We start from the raw sequence: 20,259 nt of genomic DNA, 5'->3' as shown, positions 1-20,259 counted from the left end.
GGGATTACAGGAGTGAGCCACCGCGCCCAGCCTGTTCTGTTTGTTTTCGATAGGAGTTCATGGAATTTGAAATCAGTAAAAAATCCTCATTATATAACAACAGCATTTTAATTGAATTTTCTAAGTGATTGTTTCCAGTTGTTTAAATGCACCTGTTCAAATCAAAGTTCATCATTTTGTTTGGAACAACTTTTGTGTGACAATCAAATAGTAACGTAAATAAGAAAGCAAATAGGCATATAATGACAGAAAGTGGCAAAATAACTACAATCATTGTTCCACTGGCTACTGCAGGACAATAAATAAAATGACAGTTAACCAAAAACACTTTTATTTTCGTCTTCAAAGAAGAAACTCCTCTTTTTCCAGGATAATCATAATTAACTTACAAAAATGGGTACACATCTTCAAAGCACTTCCCTTTAACGGGAAACTTAGCTTTATAGGATTTAAACAGAGGGCAAAAAAAAAATTCCATTTTCTTGTCATTATAAGACAAAACAGAATCTAGTGTAAGCCCAGGAAACTCATTCATACTTCAGGTCCTTCTCCTCCAGGAACCAGCTGCATAAAGAGGAAAGACAGTTTATTAGTAACATTACCACCATGTCATCTAAAAACCCCTTGCTCTTCATTAAGCTACCTTTACCTCTCCCCACTCCACATTCCCATTTTCTCAAGACTGTCAGTATCTATTTACAATTCCCAACATCATCAATTAATACTTACTATCTCAACAGCGATTTCTGACAAAATAAATGATTAAAAGTTCCAAGCAAACTAACTTTAGGCCCAATGCCTCTTCAATAGCTCAGCTGTAGGGCCCTGACCACAGAGAACCCCTTTCCCATCTTAAACACCACTTGGCCATGATCATTTAGTCAAGGAAGCTGCATTAAGGTTAGTTCGTAATCACTGCCCCACAGTTTCAATGTGTCTTACCATTGTTATATTATTTCCATTTAGCAAAATCTGATCTAATTTAGTAATCCTTCTTCCTTCTGGTGTAATTTCACTAAATGAATAGATAAAATACAGTCAGGATAAATAGTGACAATCAAAGCCAACATTTTATAAATACTTTCCCTCTGTAAAAAGGTTATTCTTGTAACTAAACTACTGTGAAGTTGGGCAATTACATCAACAATTTTCAGATACAAAGGGTATCCACTAGGTAATGTACCTTTCATCAAAAGCAATAGAATGAACTCACTGACCTAAGACCCACATGTATCAGACAGATCTTCATGAAAAGAAGTGAAAGCTTGCCAAGGAGATCAGATATGAAATGAAATGTCTTTTGGGTTTGTTTTGTTTTTTTAAGAGACAGGGTGTTACTCTGTTGGCCAGGCTCAGTACAGTGGTACATACAATTATAGCTCACTGCAGCCTAGAACTGCTGGGCTCAAGGGATCCTCAGCCTTCAGATCAGCTAGAACTACAGCTGCCCCCCACCATACCCAACTAATTTTTAAATTTTTTTGTAGAGAAAGGGGTCTCCTTTTGTTGGCCAAGCTGGTCTCAAACTCCCAGGCTCAATCTTCCTGCTTTGGCCTTCCAAAGTGCTGAGATTACAGGGGTGAGCTACCACGTTCAGCCTAAATGCTCTATCAGTTCCTTGATTTGATTGGAACCCTAAGATTCCTGGCTTTTTGTTAACTTCTACCTTAAAACTGTGTCTCCACTAATTTTCTAGGAGTTTAGTAATGACTAAGGTAATAATGCTCTGATTCAATTTTACAAATAAACAGATAAAATGTCTATCTTTAAGGTTATTCCAACAGGTAATTTTTTTCTCATAATTTTACTTAATAGTAGTAAAACTGTCTTTACTTAAGAAGAGAATTATTTGTCTTTCCCCCCAATTCTTTAAGTTTTAATATTACTCACAACTCAGTGACATCTTCCAGTACCATATCTGAAATTTGGTGTTAAGAAAATACAGAATTTACTCTAGCTTCTGCCTTTCTTCAGCTTTGTTTTTGGTTTTGGGTTTTTTTTGAGACAAGTTCTAACTCTTGTCATCCAGGCTGGGGTGCAGTGGCATAATCACCCCTCACTGCAGCTTCAACCTCTTGGGCTCAAAGGATCCTCCCGCCTCAGCATCCCAGAGTAGCTGAGCCCAGAGGTGCACGTCTAATTTTTGTAATTTTTGTGGAGACGGGGTTTCATCATGTTGCCCAGGCTGGTCTCAAACTCCTGGGCTCAAGCAATCTACCCACCTCGGCCTCCCAAAGCACTGGGATTACAGGTGCGAGCCACTGGGCTCGCCTGTTCAGTTTTAATTATAATGTTTAACACAATGGCTCAAATTCAGAATGCTTGTTGTGGATAGGAACTTTACCTTCTTCCAATACATACCCCTAAAAACATTATCATAAGTTTCCCAAGAATGAACTGATTTTTATTATAATAATCACAAATATACTGATTGTCTATAGTTCTTATGTTATTAAATACTTAAGAAAAACCTATATATACCACCACCACCTTTTAAAAGGATACTGACAAAGTCATCAAATCCTAGAAGAGTACCAACAATTTCCTTATCACTCTTCATAACAATGTGAATTCTTGATCCAATACATTTGTCCACAAGCTCTGAGGAAGGAAAAAATATTATTTTACCATTCATTATTTCAACAAATATTTGAGAGCCTACTGGCACTCTTACTTGCATCTAGTGAAAGAAAAACCAGGAAAAATATTCATTCAATAACTTTAGGTCTTATAATACAAATCTCAGTTCAAGCACAGCGTCTGGCACATAATGAGCACTCCAAAAGAGTCTGTGGCATGAAGGAATGAAAACTTTTCAATCATGGCCATGTCCACTAACTCAATCACTCTTCACCAGTTACAAAATATAAGAGAAGATAGGCATAATTATATTCACTGGAAACTCTTTCCTGTCACTGCTTCCCTCCCCCAACTCTGTCTATCCTCTGCTCTGACACCAGCTTGAACATCTCTTTAGCCAGCCTAGCATTATGTAGCATGATGTCTACTTGTCCAGTATTCTCTCCTGCACTCGCTTGTGTGCTATCTGAAGGCAATGGCTATGGTTTAATATTATCGTTGAAAAATGCCCAGGCACGGTATCTAGTGTATAGATGCTCAATAACTACTTGTTGAATGAATGAATAACAAACAGAGCCAGTTTCCAGATTCCTCATTTAAGGCTTATTCCGAACCAGGGTGCTATCAGACACAAAACGTAGTCTACCTAAACCGGGGATCATAAACGCCAGGTTGAGAAGTGGGCCTACTATCCGTCACACTGCAGAGGCGGGCTCACAACAAAGGAGGCCGACGACGCGTTCATTAAATGTGGACCTTTGCCAGTGACGGTCTGGCTTAAGGAGTCAGAAGTCCTTGCCTGGAGGAGCCCGACCACGTTAAAGAGCAGGGCGGCCTGCTGCCGCGGAGACTTGGAACCAAGAGTCGAACCGCATTCGGTCCCGTACATTTCCCCACACTCCTCCAGGGCCTGCCTCGGAACAGCCCCTTGCCCCCAATCCTGAGCTTCAGCTCCCTCTGCCTCCTCCCAAAAGGAGGGCGATTACCTAAGGGCAGCAGCTGCGACGGGTTGGTAGCAGCGTTAGCCGCCATGGCCACGCCGGAAGTGGCCTGCTTTCATAGACGGTAGGACGACTTTGAAAAGCGCGCTTCCGCTTTTTCCGCAGCCCTAACAGACTCGACCAATCTGAGACCGAGCGTGCGATCTAGCAGGCCGCGTGGGTCACGTTCACTGGCTTTTTTTCCTCGGCAAGCGAGATCCGGGAAAATATTTCCTGCCCACTGGACATTTTACCATCTCGGCAGATACCCACTCTACCCTCAAAGTTTTGTAGAGACGTTAAAGATTTTGCTTTATGAATAAATTTTTCCTTTAACCTTTGAGTCGTCTTCCCCCGTAAGCCAGAATCTTTCTTCAAACCAGTGTAACTCAATTCATATTTCCTGCCATCAATTAAGTATTATAATTTTCGTTAAAACTACTCATTTTCTTAAAGAATCTATTGTTTCTTTTTAAAGTACAGTGGATTGAAAAATCTGCAACTAGCATTTTTTTAAAAACTTTAGTGGGGATTTAAAATATGTTTTTTTAATTTTTTAATACTTTAATTCATCGTTCTCATCTTTTTATGTCTAGTAGTCTTATTTATTATAGGCTTTTAAATTGTTTCTTCAACAATTATCGTCTAACAGGCAACCACCAGATGTCACTCTAAATTATATGTTAACATCACCACACTTGGAAAATCATACTTTGCACTTCTGTTTTGAAAAGAATAAAGAGCAAATAAATTATCTGCCCTAGTCTGTTTTATATTTGTATCCTAGAGAACTTACAGCTAAACAATCTAGGCCGGACTTGGTGGCTCCCGACTGTAATCCCAGCACTTTGGGAGGCCTAGGCAGGCAGATCACCTGAAGTCAGGAGTTTGAGACCAACCTAGCCACATGGGTGAAACCCCATCTCTACTAGAAATACAAAATTTAGCTGGGTGTGGTGACATGCACCTGTAGTCCCAGCTACTCAGGAGGCTGAGGCAGGTTGCTAGAACCCCAGAGGCAAAGGTTGCAGTGAGTGCAGATCGCTCCACTGCACTACAGCCTGGGCAACAAGAGCAAAACTTGTTGAGGAGGGTGGGGGAAAACCTGAACAATAAACTTGAGCACCCACAAAGAGCATCATTTGTTCATACAACAAATGGTCATTAAGCACCAATCATTCCTTCATAGCCTGAGTTCCCCAAGGCTGAGAATTGTGGGAAGCAGTAGTTTATGTGATTACATTTCTTAGTTTTGAATTAAATGACTGGTTCAAATTCCATGGTCAGTTATTTGACAATGGGCAAATTATTTAAACTTTTTAAGTCTCAATTTACCCATTGGAAAAAATGGGGATGATAGTATCTATTCATAAAATTATTGTGAAGATTAACTGAGATAATCTATCAAAAGGGGTCAGTATAGGACCTGGCACATACTAAGCCCTTTTAAACATGAGCTGTTACTACTTATCTTTGTTTCCTAATACTTTACATGATGGCTGGATCCAAGTGAAGCTACATAGAGGTGGTTTTGCTAGCTGGTTTTGCATTCATCTTATTCAACCAGACATAAGCCACTTTAAGGAAGCAATATCTTATTTGATACACTGTGCACACTACATTTCCAGGCACCCTGTAGGGTCTAATAAATGTTCTTTTAATTGAGTCTCATTATTTCATTCATACCCATTGTGGGTAACCCCCCATATAGACACCGAGGAAGGAGACCTAAGCAGAACCATGGCACAGTTAGGGCTTGAAGAATCTCAGTTTATAGTGTTACTACTCAGCTATTTCCTTTTATATAATCCTTTATATAATCATAGATTAATTTATAGAATTAGGGCTTACAGAATCCCTTTATATAATCCTCTATATATAATCATATAATAGTTGATAGTATGAGTGCCTAAAGAATATTTCCCTACATATATATATATAATTATATCTTAGTTCATAATCAGAGGAATGCCTAGAGTGGATGCAGTACAAAGCATGAATTAAGAAATAAGCAGCTTATAATCGGAAGAATGCCTAGAGCAAAAAAACAGTTATACCAGGACAAGAATCCATGGCCCAGGCGGCAGCGTTCAGTATCGTAAAGATACCCGCTGTATGACAGGCTTGGGGTGAGAGCCACTCCTCCTGATAAAGGAGTTGTAGGACCTTGCTCCAGTTCTTGTGGAAGGCTGCCCTCAGACCGGCAATCCACCTTCGTGTCTGTGAACTTTATCAGCTCTTGCTACTGTGCTGCTCAAAAAGCATCTTCCCATAGAACTCATTAGAAGCTGCCAGCAGGTGGCGGTAACCCTGACAGCTCTGTCACTACTGTGTGACTTAAAGCATCCTCCCATAAATCTTCTTAGAGGTAGTTTGCCCATAGATAGAAGTATTGCACACTGCACCCTCTTCACTGCACACGACCCACCTTCAAGCCTCGGTGACCTAATAGGGGTGGACCCCTTACTGCACATGGCCCTTGCCGTTGATGGGAATGGGCCCCTTGCTGCGCACTGTCTACCACCTAGCCTAGGTGACCTAATGGGGGTGAACAACTTGTTTTATTGCTCACGACCCTATCACTATCCTTAAAGATGATTTCACTTACTGCCCTGCCCCCTAACCTATACACAATAAATACTCATGCTTCTGGACATTTGGGGCCTCGCCTGACTCCGCTCATAGGTGGCGTGGCCCCTCGAGCCCAGCTGTTTTTTCCTTGTACTTCTGTGTCCTGTCTCTTTAATTCTCAGATCCTGCACCTCAGCACAGCATAAGGCACACCCCACAACCCTGTGGACCATCAGCCCTACACACATCAACATTCTCCTTAATCTTAGTAAGATTTTAAATACGAAGTAATGCCAAATTTGTGACCTTTCTTCCTTCTTTTTCTTTCTTTCTCTCTTTCTTTCTTTCTCTCTCCTTTTTTTTTCCAATCCTCATTTGGTTGAAACCCCCTTCTTTTCCTGGTTTTCTTTTTCTATCCCTATTCCTATTTCATTTTCACTATATCATACTGACAGTATGGACCAAATTCAAGATATTGTTGTTACTTGATGGAGTTTTTAAAAATCAGAAACATGTATTTTAAGAAAGTCAGAGCTTTAAGTTTTCTAAGAACAGAATGAACATTAGCAATGTTGAATGTCACTAATAAAGAATAATCTCTTTAGTATCTGGAAAAAAGGAGCTATGTATAGTTCACTTACACAGTAGAATTAATGGGGATTTCAGGAAAGGAGTGGTATTTTTATTTTATTATTTTCTCTGAGGCAAGACACAATAAGGAAGAACAGGCCAATTCCAAATGGAGAGTTGCTATGAACTTGAAAATATGTCATATCTCTGTGTCTCAAGGATTTTTCTCCCTTTAAGTCTTCTTAAGTAGAAGACATAAAATAGAATTTATAATTTATCATAAAATACTTGTAACCACCAAAGGCTCTTCAATGTATTATGTGTTCAAAAAGGTATTTCTGATTTTCTCCCGAGTTAAATGAGACATTTTATTATTTTCTCAATAGACATTTGTCCTTGTGGACAATATCATGTTAATGAATTTATTCTACATTAATACAACTAATTTAAAACATAATGTATCCATGGGAATCATTGTGTGGATAAAAAAAAAGTAAATGTAAAATGTGCATGGTGGCAGGCACGTGTAGCCCCTGAGCCTAGGAGTTTGAGGCCAGCCTTGGCAACACAGCAACACCCCATCATATTTTAAACTTTATTTACTTACTAATTTAGAGACAGAACCTTACTTTGTTGCACAGGCAGGAGTGCACTGGTGTGCTCACTGCAACCTTAACCTCCCAGGCCCAAGCGATCCTCCTGTCTCAGCCTCCTGAGAAGCCAGGACCACAAGCACATACCACCAAGTCTGGCTATTTATTTTTTATTATGTTTTGTAGAGATGATGTCTCATTACATTGCCCAAGTTGGTCTTGAATTCTTGGACTCAAGTGATCTACCCTCCATGGTCTCTCAAAGTGTTGAGATTACAAGTGTGAGCCACCAGGCCCTACCTCAACTCTTAAATGGCCCCGACTATATATTTAGAGATGAAAAACTCCTGAAAATTCCCTTTCTCTCTCAATTTTCCCAGTAAAACTTCTTTCTTTTCTTTTCTTTTTTTTGAGGGGATGGAGTCTCACTCTGTCACCCAGGCTGGAGTGCAGTGCAGTGGCACGATCTCAGCTCACTGCAACCTCTGCCTCCTGGGTTCAAGCAATTCTCCTGCTTTAGCCTCCCTAGTAGCTGGGATTACAGGCACACACCACCATGCCCAGCTAATTTTTGTATTTTTAGTAGAGATAGGGTTTCACCATGTTGCCCAGCCTGGTCTCCAACTCTTGGCCTCAAGTGATCTGCCCACCTTGGCCTCCCAAAGTGCTGGGATTACAGGCATGAGCCACCGCACCTCACCCTGTTTTTATATATATCTTTAAAAGGTGTTCAATTAGACAATAGTTTTAGCCATGCCAAAAAATCAAGACAGGTCATATCAAGAAAATATTAATAGTTAACACACCACACAGTTGACATCTCAAAACAGTTAATATATTTTTAAAAACAGTTAATATATTCTGCATATAGGGAGCAGTATAGTTTAACAGTCTTCTGAGCCAATGCTAAAAATATTGTAATAGAGAAATGTATAGCAACATCTTGAAAAATGTCTACAGTATTAGCATTAAAACAGTTCCACTGAATCATAGAAAGTAACTTTGATTTAGGAAGCCTACTGTTTTTCTCAGCTCTGCTTAGACTAGAACGGAGCTCCTTAGTTTTTAAGACTAGAAGTGCAAAATATCAAATGTTAAGGTTGTTTAAAGCAAGGGATGTGCAGCTAGTAATTGTAAACTTCACTGCCAGTTACTGTAGTAATCTCAAATTCTATCTGAAGCAGACAACTATCCTTCAGGTTATTCGAAAATTGCCCTAGATAAGACTTGTTAAATCTGCTAGTATTTCCATTATTTACTTTAAGTTGACATGACATTCACGACTTTTAAAAAAAATTGTAGTACAATCAGTAAAGGAATTATAAAACCCTGGTGACAACAGGGCCCGTATATTTTGTACAGACCAGAGTACTAAATCCAAAAGAGATGGAATGAAAACAATATTCTTTTAAAATCGCAGGACTAGAATAATCACTTTACAGGCATCCAAGTAAACTTCCTTTATTGTCAAGGATATTGTTTCAGGTTTTAAATGCGTCTCAGATTCCTACACATAATATTTAAATAAGGGGAAAAAAACTCTAGAAACAAACAAGAATTCTCGGGAAAGCAAGTAATTTAAAGGCTGAATACACAGATACGCAACCTCACCAGTATGCCTCCATGTTATTTTATATATATATTATATATATATATATATATATATATACACACACGTGTATGTGTGTGTGTGTGTGTGTGTATATATATATATATATATTTTTTTTTTTTTGAGATGGAGTTTCGCTCTTGTTACCCAGGCTGGAGTGCAATGGCGCGATCTCGGCTCACCGCAACCTCCGCCTCCCAGGTTCAGGTAATTCTCCTGCCTCAGCCTCCTGAGTAGCTGGGATTACAGGCACGCGCCACCATGCCCAGCTAATTTTTTGTATTTTTAGTAGAGACGGGGTTTCACCATGTTGACCAGGATGGTCTCGATCTCTTGACCTCGTGATCCACCCGCCTTGGCCTCCCAAAGTGCTGGGATTACAGGCGTGAGCCACCGCGCCCGGCCCTATTATATACTTAAGAGTAAGAATGGAGATCCCCTAAGCGACAAAGGCGAAGGCAAGGAAGTGAAAGAACCGGGCACTCGGAGAGTGAACCAAAAAGATGTGAAAACGGAAGGAAAACAGAAAAGAAGAGGGAAGGTGGAAAACTTTAAGGAGGAAAAAAGAGAGAGCAAAAGAGAAGTGCTTTGACACTGAACCCAGTGAGGAAAAAGCAGGTGTGCCAGGCTGCACCTCCATGTCCCGCAGACACCAGTCTCTGCAGGGCCAGCCGCCCGGTTCCTGTAAACCCCAGCCCGCCTCACCCGGTCAGGTCCCACCCGGCCCTGCCCCGTCCCGTCCCCGTCCAGTCATCTTCCTGCCCCCGTCCGGTCGATCGCTCGTCTCCTTGCCCCACCCTGCTGTCCCAGGCTCCACCTCGGCCCCTCAGACCCCGCCCCGTTAAGTCTCTCCAGGCCTTGCCCCGCCCCGCCCCGCCCCGCCCCGCCCCGCCTCGCCGACTGCGGCCGCCGAGTCAGGTGACAGTCCGGAAGCTGCGAAAGCGGATGTGGGAAGGGCAGCCGTAGCCCTGGGGGCGGCGGGACCTGCTCAGCCTCCTCCGGGCTTCCTGCGCAGCCCTCATGTGCTGCCTTCGCTGACACCTGAAGTCCGCGGCTCTCCGCACACGGTGGGGTCTTCAGACCCGCTGCCCTTGGCGGTTGAAGTCGTCGTGCGGGTCCGCTGCAGCCGCCCATGGAGAAGACCGGGCGAGGCGGGGATGGCGCCCCCCGGGGGCCGGTACTGCACATCGTGGTGGTCGGCTTTCACCACAAGAAGGGCTGCCAGGTGAGGAAGGCCCCCCCCGCGACAGTTCGGGCGTTCGCCCCTCTTGGCGCCCCCTGCCCTGCTGCTGTGTGCTCAGCTCGCGTGGTGCAGTCCTCCCCATAGCGCCGGCGACCCTTCGCCTCTCAACCTGACTCCTTTGCAACTCCTCCCACTTGCTCCACCTGACGCCCAGCCCCCACAACCCCTTCCTTCTGCCCCTGAAAAATGCTTATGAGCAGCGAAGGAGCTAGTTGGTATGTGTAGGTTGTAGGTGTTTAACTTCTGCTTTGGTGAGGTAGGAGGAAGGAATGGAAGACCGGCCCACTCTCTTCCCCGTCCATCCTCTCCACTGGCTTTCTGGGTGTCCATATAGCATATATATTCCCATATATTCTGTATGGGAGTCTAGAAAAATTCAGTGCTTGGACTCTGCTTTCAAGGTGTTAGGCTCAGTGGGTTTGCATACTAATACCTCAGGTAGCTTGAAGCACATGCAGGCGCCGTCGGGAAATCGGCTTCCTTTGTTTATCTGATGGAAGCCTTGGAATCTGTGGTGTTAGCTACGGCTGTCGACTGACCTTCCCTCCACCTTCCCATTGGACCTCAGTTTTGCTATTTCATCTTCTCCAGATTTTGCCTTTTGGTGAGAGATTAATCTCTTCAGATCAATTGCAGTAAGAGAAAGCGTATTACCGACCAAACCGTTCAAATATAAAGGCGTTTTTCAGCAGCCTCACTGAATCTTTAATCCAGCATCTGAAATGGAATATTTGCAATTTATGTATTGAAGGCAAGAGAACAAAATAGAAACAGGATTATTTAATGAGCAAGCAAACACTGGAAGGGAATGATGTCATAATGTGCTAGTGAACAGTTAATTGAAATGTTTTTTTAAGTATTAAAAAAAACAATTACCAGCACTAGCTAATGAAGCATTTAGTTTCTCATATTCCACAGGAAATGTAACATTTTAGAAGACTTATTCGCAAAAATTAAGTTTTCTAGGGCGCGGTGGCTCACACCTGTAATCCCAGCACTTTGGGTGGCTCAGGCGGATGGATCACTTGAGGTCAGGAGTTCAAGAGGAGCCTGGACAACATGGTGAAACCCCGCCTCTACTAAAAATACAAAATTAGCTGTTAGCTGGGCGTGGTGGCGCACGCTTGTAATCCCAGGTACTTGGGAGGCTGAGGCACGAGAATCACTTGAACCTGGTGGCAAAGGTTGCAGTGAGTTGAGATCGCACCATTGCACTCCCGCCTGGGCAACAAGAGCGAAACTCCTTCTCGAAAAAAAGAAAAAAGGAGTTTTGGAAAGTGTGTGTTATGTGCATAAGTCTTAGAATGACTGGTCTAGAGTCTGTTCTTTACAACCTGTACATCAGGTGTTTTCAGAGACTCTACTTAAAGTAAGATTTGTCCCAGGATAGATTAATCAGCTACCTCATTCTCCACTTTGCTATTTTACTTCCAGGTGTAAAGGATTAAAGGGGTGGGGCTCATTGAGTTGTGACTCTGACTTTGCATGGTTTTAACTTGTGTAAGGGTACTTAGACTGCTCTTCCAAGTACTCAAAATTGTGGTGGGTCATGTTACAATCAGTTCTTTCTGTGCACTGAGATTGTGCATAGGGAAAATTCCTATACTTGATTGCAATTTGTAACTTTTAAATACAAGTGACTAAAGTAAAAAACCTTTGTTTTAAAAGTGATGCCTTTCAGCAGTCTGCTTGGTTAGCCATAACTTTGCCATTTGACATGGACCTCATAAGTGAAAGCCATCTTCTAATACTGCTGTGTTGAAGACTAGGTTTGTGGAAAATGTTAGTTCATCTTGTTTCTTGTTTCCTGCACTTTTTCCACCTTTGAAGTCCTCAAATGTATTTTACATGAAAAATTACTTCATTTAAATTTAAATGAACATTCATTAATTTTATCACTCGATCTTTTTTTCCCACTTCTATTTGAGTAAATTGTGGAAGTGAATTTCTTCTGTAGATAACCTATAGCTTCTAGGGGTGATTTTTCTAGTTTACTGATACACTTAACATTTGGAATATTTTAAGTGATTTTTGAGTCCTACCTTGACATTTAAAGTCATTTCAAAATATTTCCTTTTCAACTTTTTACTGAATTATTTAAAATTTAATATTTAACAAGGGATAATTAACAAGGGATAATTTAACATTTAATAAGGGATAATAATAAGTATGGCTGGGCATGGTAACTCACCCCTGTAATCCCAGCATTTTGGGAGGCTCAAGTGAGGCGGATCACTTAGGAATTCAAGATCAGCCCCGGGCAATATGGCAGAACCCCATCTCTACTAAAAATATAAAACATTAATTGGACATGGTGGTGCGTGCCTGTAATCCCAGCTACTCAGGAGGCTGAGGCGGAAGAATTGCTTGAACCTGGGAGGCACAGGTTGTGGTGAGCCGAGATCTCCCCACTGCACTCCAGCCTGGGCGACACTGAGACCCTGTCTCGAACAAAACAAACAAAAACTTATCTGACATTAGACCCTTTGGCGTGAAATAATTTATAGACACCTTCTCTGTAGTAAATTGGCTCTTTATAGATTGTGTATTCCAGAGTTTTGTTTGTTCTAATATGTAAACTATATTTGTTGGACTTAGCAGGGCTGCAACACTGACAACTGACAACCATAATTTTTTGCTAAGTAACATCAAATGTATATCACATTAACTCTTTGGTTTTCTCATAAATAGGTTAGAACTTTTTCAACTACTCAGGTTAACAGGGAATAGGTTATTTTCCAAAGTGGTATCATAAAAAGTTGGAGTAATTACTTGATTTTTGACCACTTTTCTGATAGTTTATTGTTTTGTATACATAGCTAGCAGTTTTAAGTCTTCAATAAACTGGATTTACTAGACTATTTCTAATACAAAAATAGCACAATTACAATTTTTTTTTAAATTATACTTTAAGTTCTGGGATACCATGTGCAGAACATTCAGGTTTGTTGCATAGGTATACATGTGCCATGGTGATTTGCTGCATCCATTAATCTGTCATCTAGGTTTTAAGCCCTGCATGCATTAGGTATTTGTCCTAATGCTCTCCCTCCCCTTGCCCCCACCCCCCCATAGACCCCAATGTGTGTTGTTCCCCTTCCTGTGTCCATGTGTTCTCATTCTTCACCTCCCACTTACGAGTGAGAACATGTGATGTTTCGTTTTCTGTTTCTGTGTTAGTGGTAGCAGAATGTTGCATTGCAAATTTTGGGATGGGTTGCTATTAGGGGGATTGTTTATGTTGGGGTGATACAGCTGTACTCAAGCGCTGAGTGATTCAGGTTTTGATGACAGATGACTTACTGACAAGCCTGTTTTGGCACCTGCTACTAATGGAATCCTGTGTTGACAATAATGAAACATTTCGGAAGGTTTGTTTGATTCTTGTCGGAATGAGTAGTTCTTTGGAACCAGAAAGAAGAAAACTGGAGGGTTAGCAGTTAGAGAAGAATAACCTTCTAAGATTCTTTTTAGCTACTAGTTTTACAGAAACTTTGTTCTGAAACAAGATTGCATTTTTTGGCCCTTCACAGCACTTTTATTTCTTCAACTTTAATATTTTGGTAGACGTTTTTTTCCTGATTTCGGCCATGCTTTTTGTATATGCTGAAATTATGAAAATCTCTGACTTAGGGCTTCAGCATTGACAGAACGGTGGAATAGTTTTCATTCAGGCTTTGGCGTTGTACCTAAGTGGAGTGGGTGTCAACTTGTATACTAAAACTTAGAAATACCAGGAAGATTCCTTCGTCCTCTTATGGGTCCTCCCAGAGCAAGAATGTGCCTAATTTCTTTGTTTGGCTTAAACCTTTGATCCCTAGTAAAATACACCATGAATAATCATCTCCTTCATGTCACTGATATGATTCAGATCCTTTGCTGAATGTAGATTTTTGCTAAAAGGAAGGCTGCAGAAGGGCCCTAATCTACTAGGGATGGACAAGAGGAACATGCAGACATATAGGGAGAAGAGTCTACTTAACCTACTTAATTTTAAGACTGCTCCTATTTTATATGGATTAAGAACTCAGGTTCTCGCTAAGATATTTTTAGAGGATGTTTTCTAAGTTGATATTTTTGGCAGTTTTTAAATTATATTTCAGTATTTTTGAAAATAACATTTATGATGATGATAATAATACGTACTGGCCAGGCACACTGTCTCATGCCTATAATCCCAGCACTTTGGGAGGCCAAGATGGGGCAATCGCTTGAGCCCAAAAGTTTGAGACCAGCCTGGGCAACATAGGGAGACCTAATCTTTGCTTAAAAAACAAAAAAGCCAGGTATGGTGGTGCCTGCCTGTAGTCCCAGCTACTTGGGAGGCTGAAGCAGAAGTATCACTTGAGCCCAGGAGGTCAAAGCTACAGTGAGCCGAGCTCATACCACTGCACGCCAGTCTAGGTGACAGAGTAAGACCCTGTCTCAAAAAAATAAAAAAGAAAGAAAAGAGGTATATCAAACCGTAATCAAGTTTCATGGCCTACCTTTTTCATGTAAAATATACCATTAATATTTTTCTATATTAGTAAATAACTGAATTATGTTTTAAAATTGCTATATAGTATTTTGTAGAAATACTGTTGTTTATTTAACCGATGTCCTTTTTAGATACTTAGGTGACATTCTAATTTTTCACTATTTTGAATAGCACTGCAAAGAACATCCTTGTGGCTTTTTGCACCTTCTCATAAGTATAAAATAGACTTCATTGCAGCCATTTTTTTGTGAAGATTTTATTAAAATGGATTTTGAAACAGAACTTACTGAACACAATTTAGGTTAATCTGGGTGACTCTCTTCAGAACAAATGTCACTCATACTGTGGCATTCCCAGTTTCTCATAGAGTAATTCACACCATGCCTCTGAGTTTGTTGGGCCTTAGCTGGCCAAACAGAGATGACAGAGATGTTAGTATTTACTTCTCAATGTTAACACTATCCATAGTGATGGTGGTGGTTTCAGCTTCTCTTCTCTTTATTTGATGCTTTTCTTCCATTGATTGGGAGACCACATCTACTGAATCTGTTATGTGAAATAAAATGAATCAGTCATTGGTTTTGAAAGGAAATCTAAAGCTTTCTTGGTATACTGTTAAGAGCTTTATAATAGCTGGTTTTGCTGATAGATGTTTTTTTCATTTGTTTCTGGTTCTTGGCAGTGTTGTAGGTAATTAGGTTGTCAGAAGTGTGACTTCTGAATAAACTCTAGGTATTCATTTAGATTTGAAATATGGGCCCGGCACGGTGGCTCACATCTGTAAATCCCAGCACTTTGGGAGACCAAGGCAGGCAGATCACTTGAGGCCAGGAGTTCGAGCCCAGCCTGGCCAACACGGTGAAACCCGCATCTCTACTAAAAATTTTTGTACACACACACACACACACACAAGCCAGACATGGTGACACCTGTCTGTAGTCCCAGCTACTCAGGAGGCTGAGGCAGGAGAATCGCTTGTACCCAGGAGGCAGAGGTTGCAATAAGCCGAGATGGCGCCACTGCACTCCAGCTGGCAACAGAAGGAGACTCTGCCTCAAAAAAAAAACAAAAAAAACAAACAAACAAACAAAAAAAACTAGATTTGAAATATGGCCCTGTGCACTTGCGTTTTCTTTACACCACTGTGCTCATTGTGACAAAGTATGCTGAGTGTTCATAATGTGAAAATGGCTACAAAGTTCTTTTTTTGTTTTTTTTTTGAGATGGCATCTCGCTCTGCTGCCCAGGCTGGAGTGCAGTAGCACGATCTTCGCTCACTGCATCCTCCACCTTCTGGGTTCAAGCGATTCTCCTGCCTCAGCCTCCCGATAGCTGAGATTACAGATGTGTGCCACCACACCCGACTATGTTTTATATTTTTGGTAGAGACAGGGTTTCACACTGTTGGCCAGGCTGGTCTCGCATTCATGAGCTCAGGTGATTCGCCTGCCTTGGCTCCCAAAGTGCTGGGATTATAGGCATGAGCCACCACACCTGGCCTTTGTAAGGTTCTTAATGAAACCCATGTCCGCTCCATGGCCTTCACTGGTAATGTTAGGAATGTGTTAAGTTCCCTTTGTTACGTGTGATGCACTCCCAGAAATTAGAGTATCTTTATTGTGCCATGAAAGTTCAATATTGAAATGAAAAAAAAATTGAAATGTTAAACATAAACTGATGTATAAAAGATTGCCAGGGGAAAGTTCATTAACATTTCAATTAAATAAATTGATTTAATTAAATAAATCAATTGATTTGACCATTTTGGGGAAGTTTCTAATTAATTGTTTTCTATAAGAAAAATGGTTTTTGTAGCTTTGATGACATCTATATTTTCAAGAACCTGGAGATAGTATTCCATTTATATCATCTCATTCAGAAAACCAGTCTTTATCATTCCACCTTATATTTTGTACAAATCATTGTCTTATCCTCTAGCAGAGGATCTTTATATACAATATTTCTAATATTTTTATACTTAGAGCTCTGATAAATTCTCTTTTATCTCTTTTACCGTATGAGAATCAAGATGTAAGTTTCAGTTTGAACAGTATATACTTTAAAAAAAGAATAATTCAAAAGTTGTTATTAGGTGTGTAAGCTGGGGCAAGTAGCCTAATGTTTACACACTTTAGTGAAACCAATTAACTTCACCACTAGTGTTCTTCATGCTCCTTGCCAACACTGGGCATTGTCCATGCTTTTAATTAGAGTAATTCTGGTGGATATGTAGTGTCATCTCATTATTGTTTTACTTTACATTTTTTGGTTTGTTGATGAGGCTGGACACTTTTTATAGGTCTTTTGATCATTGGGCTATCCTCTTTTTGTGAAGTACCTGTTCCAAATATTTTCCTGTTTTTCTCTTGTCTTTAGTTGTTGAAGTTCTTTTTATATTATTATAAAAAAGCCCTTTAGGACTTATATGTGCTGCAAATTGTTTTCCCTTCCTGTCGCTTGCCTTTTCAGTGTCTTAATGACGTCTTTTTTACACCAAAATTTTAATGTGGTCAAATATATTAGTCTTTCCCATTGTGGTTAGTGCTTTTTAAATGCTATTTTATTTTATTTTTTTTTTTGGTCTTCTGCACCACTCTGCCATGCTAAGATCACTCTTAAGAACAGTGGTATTTGACTGATAGGATGACAATCGATGTTGGGCATGTCCCTAGACTATAGGTAGTCTCTGATCTCATACAAAGATATTAATAACCAGTTTCTTTCCATGAAAAGTTTGATCTTTTTTAAAAAAGTACATTAATAGATGCAGCAATTCCTGTTCTTGCAACTGATCTATCAGCAATAATTGCGGCTGTGTAGAGTTGGTCTGTGATGCTGAAGGCAGAGTTTTCTTTTTTTTTTTTTTTTTTTTTTTAGAGAGAGAGAGAGAGAGAATAGGAAGGAGGAAAAAGGAAGAGAAAGAGAGAATGGGGAGGAGGAAGAAGGAAAAGAAAGAGGGAGAGAGAATGGGAGTATTGCTTTCTTGCTCAGGCTAGAATGCAATTTAGTAATGGGTATTGAAAACCTCTTTTATACTGATAATTATACTTAATGATGTAGTCAGGAAGGAATAAGGGAAGAAGATAACAAACAAACAGCCAACCAATATTTAATTTAAACCTATGAAATGCTATGCGATTACTGAGGAGTGATTTACTTCCAATTATATAGTCACCTTTGGAATAGGTGTGAGGTGGTAATGTATGTTTTGTGTATTTGAAGTGGAGAGTTCTATAAATGTTTATTAAGTTTACTTGTTCCGGGTCTGAGTTCAAGTTCTGAATATCCTTGTTAATTTTCTATTTCGTTGATCTATAGAATCGTTAGCTCTTCTTGTTGCATTGATCCTTTTGCCATTATGTAATGTCATTCCTCGCCTCTTTTGATCTTTGTTGCTTTAAAGTCTACTTTATCAGAGGCGAGAATTGCATCTCCTGCTTTTTGTTTATTAGTTTATTTTTACTCTCTGTTTGATTGGTAAATCTTCCTCCTTCTCTCTGAGTCTTTGTGTATTGTTGCATGTAAGATGGGCCCGGATGCAGCATACCGATGGGTTTTGGCTTTTTATCCAATTAAAATATATATAAGTTTAATACCGGCGTTTGATGCTAGCTGGCTGTTTTGCCCATTAGTTGATGTAAATTTTTTATTGTGTTAAAGTTCTTTGCTTTTTGATATATTTTTGGAAAGGCTGATATTGGTTGTTCCTTTATATGTATAGTGCTTCTTTCAGAAGCTCTTGTAAAGCAGGCCTGGTGGTGGTGAACTCTCTAAGTACTTGTTTGTTCGCAAAAGATTTAATTTTTCCTTCGCTCATAAAGCTTAGTTTGGCTGGATAGGAAATTCTGGGTTGAAAGTTCTTTTCTTTAAGGATGTTAAATATTGGTCCCCACTCTTTTCTGGCTTGTAGGGTTTCTGCTGAGAGATCTGCTGTAAGTCTGATAGGTTTCCCTTTATGGGTAACCTGACCTTTCTCTCTGGCTGCCCTTAGTATTTTCTCCTTCATTTCAACCCTAATAAATCTGGCGATTATGTGCCTTGGGGTTGGTCTTCTTGAAGAATATCTTTGTGGTGTTCTCTGTATTACCTGGAGTTGAATATTACCCTGCCTTGCCAGGTTGGGAAAATTTTCCTGAATGATATCCTGAAGAGTATTTTCCAACTTGGATTCATTCTCTTCATCACATTCAGGTACACCTATCAAATGTAAATTAGGTCTTTTCACATAGTCCCATATTTCCTGGAGACTTTGCTCATTCCTTTTCATCCTTTTTTCTGCATTCTTGTCTTCTCGTTTCATTTCACTGAGCTGGTCCTCGACTTCTGATATCCTTCCTTCTGCTTGATCAATTCGACTGTTTAAACTTGTGCATGCTTCGCAAAGTTCTCGTGTTGTGTTTTTCAGCTCCATCAATTCACTTATATTCCTCTCTAAATTGTTCATTCTCGTTAACATTTCGTCAAACCTTTTTTCAAGGTTCTTAGTTTCTTTGCATTGGGTTAGAACAAGTTCTTTTAATTCACAGAAGTTTCTTATCACCCACGTTTTGAAACCTGCTTCTGTTATTGGAACACACGTGTAATCTATTAAGCCTTGTTCCGTTACTGATGAGGAATTGCAATCCCCTGTAGAGGGAGAGGCATTCTGATTTTGAGTATTCTCTACCTTCTTACGCTGGTTTCTTCCCTTCATTATATATTTGTCCGTCTGTCGTCCTTATAATTACCGACTTTCTAACTGGGTCTCTGACGTCCAACTTGTTGATTCCCTGCGCCGAAATCTGAGCAATCCACTGAGCCGGCCAAAACAGCGGTGTTAAGATTGATGGTGCTTTTCTGCCCGGGAATCTCCGGACTCTGCACCAAGAACTGGCGTGCTAAGGCACCAGCAAAACCGCCACGCCGGCCACAAGAGTCGCCCTGGCGACCCGTGGATCTCCTCCACTGGGAATCTCCTGGTCCGTGAGCAACTAATTTTCGTCTGAAAGTGTGGCGTCCTCTCTTTCTTTGCGCTTTCACTGGGAGGTACGTGCCCGAGCTGCTAATCATCAGCCATCTTGGATCTCTCTCCGCTATTTTAGACATCTTTTACTAATTTGATGTCCTGAAGATATTTTTCTATATTACCTTCTAGATAAGTGAGCTGCATACATAATTTAAAATTTGTTGTATCCACATTAAGAGAGCAAAATAAGCAGATAAAGCTAATTTTCATATTGTATTATTTAACTCAATCCAAATTAATATTTCAAAGTTTCAATATAAAAATTGAGATATTTCACATTGTTTTTTCCTACTAAATATTTAAAATCCAGTGCAAATTTTACTTAACTAGCACATCTCAAATGTTCAGTATTCATAAATGGGCAGAGCAGTTCTAGAAGATGTATTGTTTTTACCATTTCACATTATATCTTATGTTCCACCTGAAAATAATTTTTTGGATGAATTGTGAGGTAGAAATAAATGAGTATCCAGTCGTCATAAGACCACTTTATTGAATATAAAGACAGCCCTATCTCCACTGTTCTGTTATGCTACTTTGGTATTAAAGTATCCTCATATGTTTGAGTCTGTTTCTGTATTCTGTGCCATTTGTCTATTTTTCCGTGCTTGTACCAGTACTACACTGT

The 20,259-nt window shown here is 40.2% G+C and overlaps 2 protein-coding genes across 4 annotated transcripts in view; one reads left to right on the top strand and one right to left on the bottom strand.

The window, feature by feature from the left end:
* Positions 1 to 314: 314 nt before the first annotated feature.
* LSM5 (LSM5 homolog, U6 small nuclear RNA and mRNA degradation associated) lies at positions 315 to 3,630 on the bottom strand. The gene is made up of 5 exons (XM_012461326.3): positions 3,567 to 3,630; positions 2,506 to 2,601; positions 1,891 to 1,918; positions 943 to 1,015; positions 315 to 564 (listed from the first exon to the last, which is right to left on the bottom strand). The coding sequence occupies exons 1-5, from the start codon at positions 3,610 to 3,612 to the stop codon at positions 532 to 534; spliced, it is 276 nt and encodes a 91-aa protein (XP_012316749.1). The 5' UTR covers positions 3,613 to 3,630; the 3' UTR covers positions 315 to 531.
* A 6,284-nt stretch (positions 3,631 to 9,914) lies between these two features.
* AVL9 (AVL9 cell migration associated) overlaps positions 9,915 to 20,259 on the top strand; it is an 80,182-nt gene continuing 69,837 nt past the window's right edge. Inside the window, exon 1 of one of the 3 annotated variants that reach the window (XM_064380471.1) lies at positions 9,915 to 10,128. In XM_064380471.1, the coding sequence (XP_064236541.1) occupies positions 10,036 to 10,128 (93 nt within the window). In that variant the 5' untranslated portion in view covers positions 9,915 to 10,035. The remainder of the gene's footprint in view (positions 10,129 to 20,259) is intronic. The other 2 variants (XM_012461308.3, XM_012461310.3) reach the window with 2 other exon arrangements.

This window comes from Aotus nancymaae, unplaced genomic scaffold (genome assembly GCF_030222135.1).
Source record: "Aotus nancymaae isolate 86718 unplaced genomic scaffold, 86718_ANA_hifiasm-v0.15.2.pri h1tg000025l, whole genome shotgun sequence".
Lineage (NCBI taxonomy): Eukaryota > Metazoa > Chordata > Mammalia > Primates > Aotidae > Aotus > Aotus nancymaae.
This window is presented reverse-complemented; position numbering and strand designations above follow the sequence as displayed.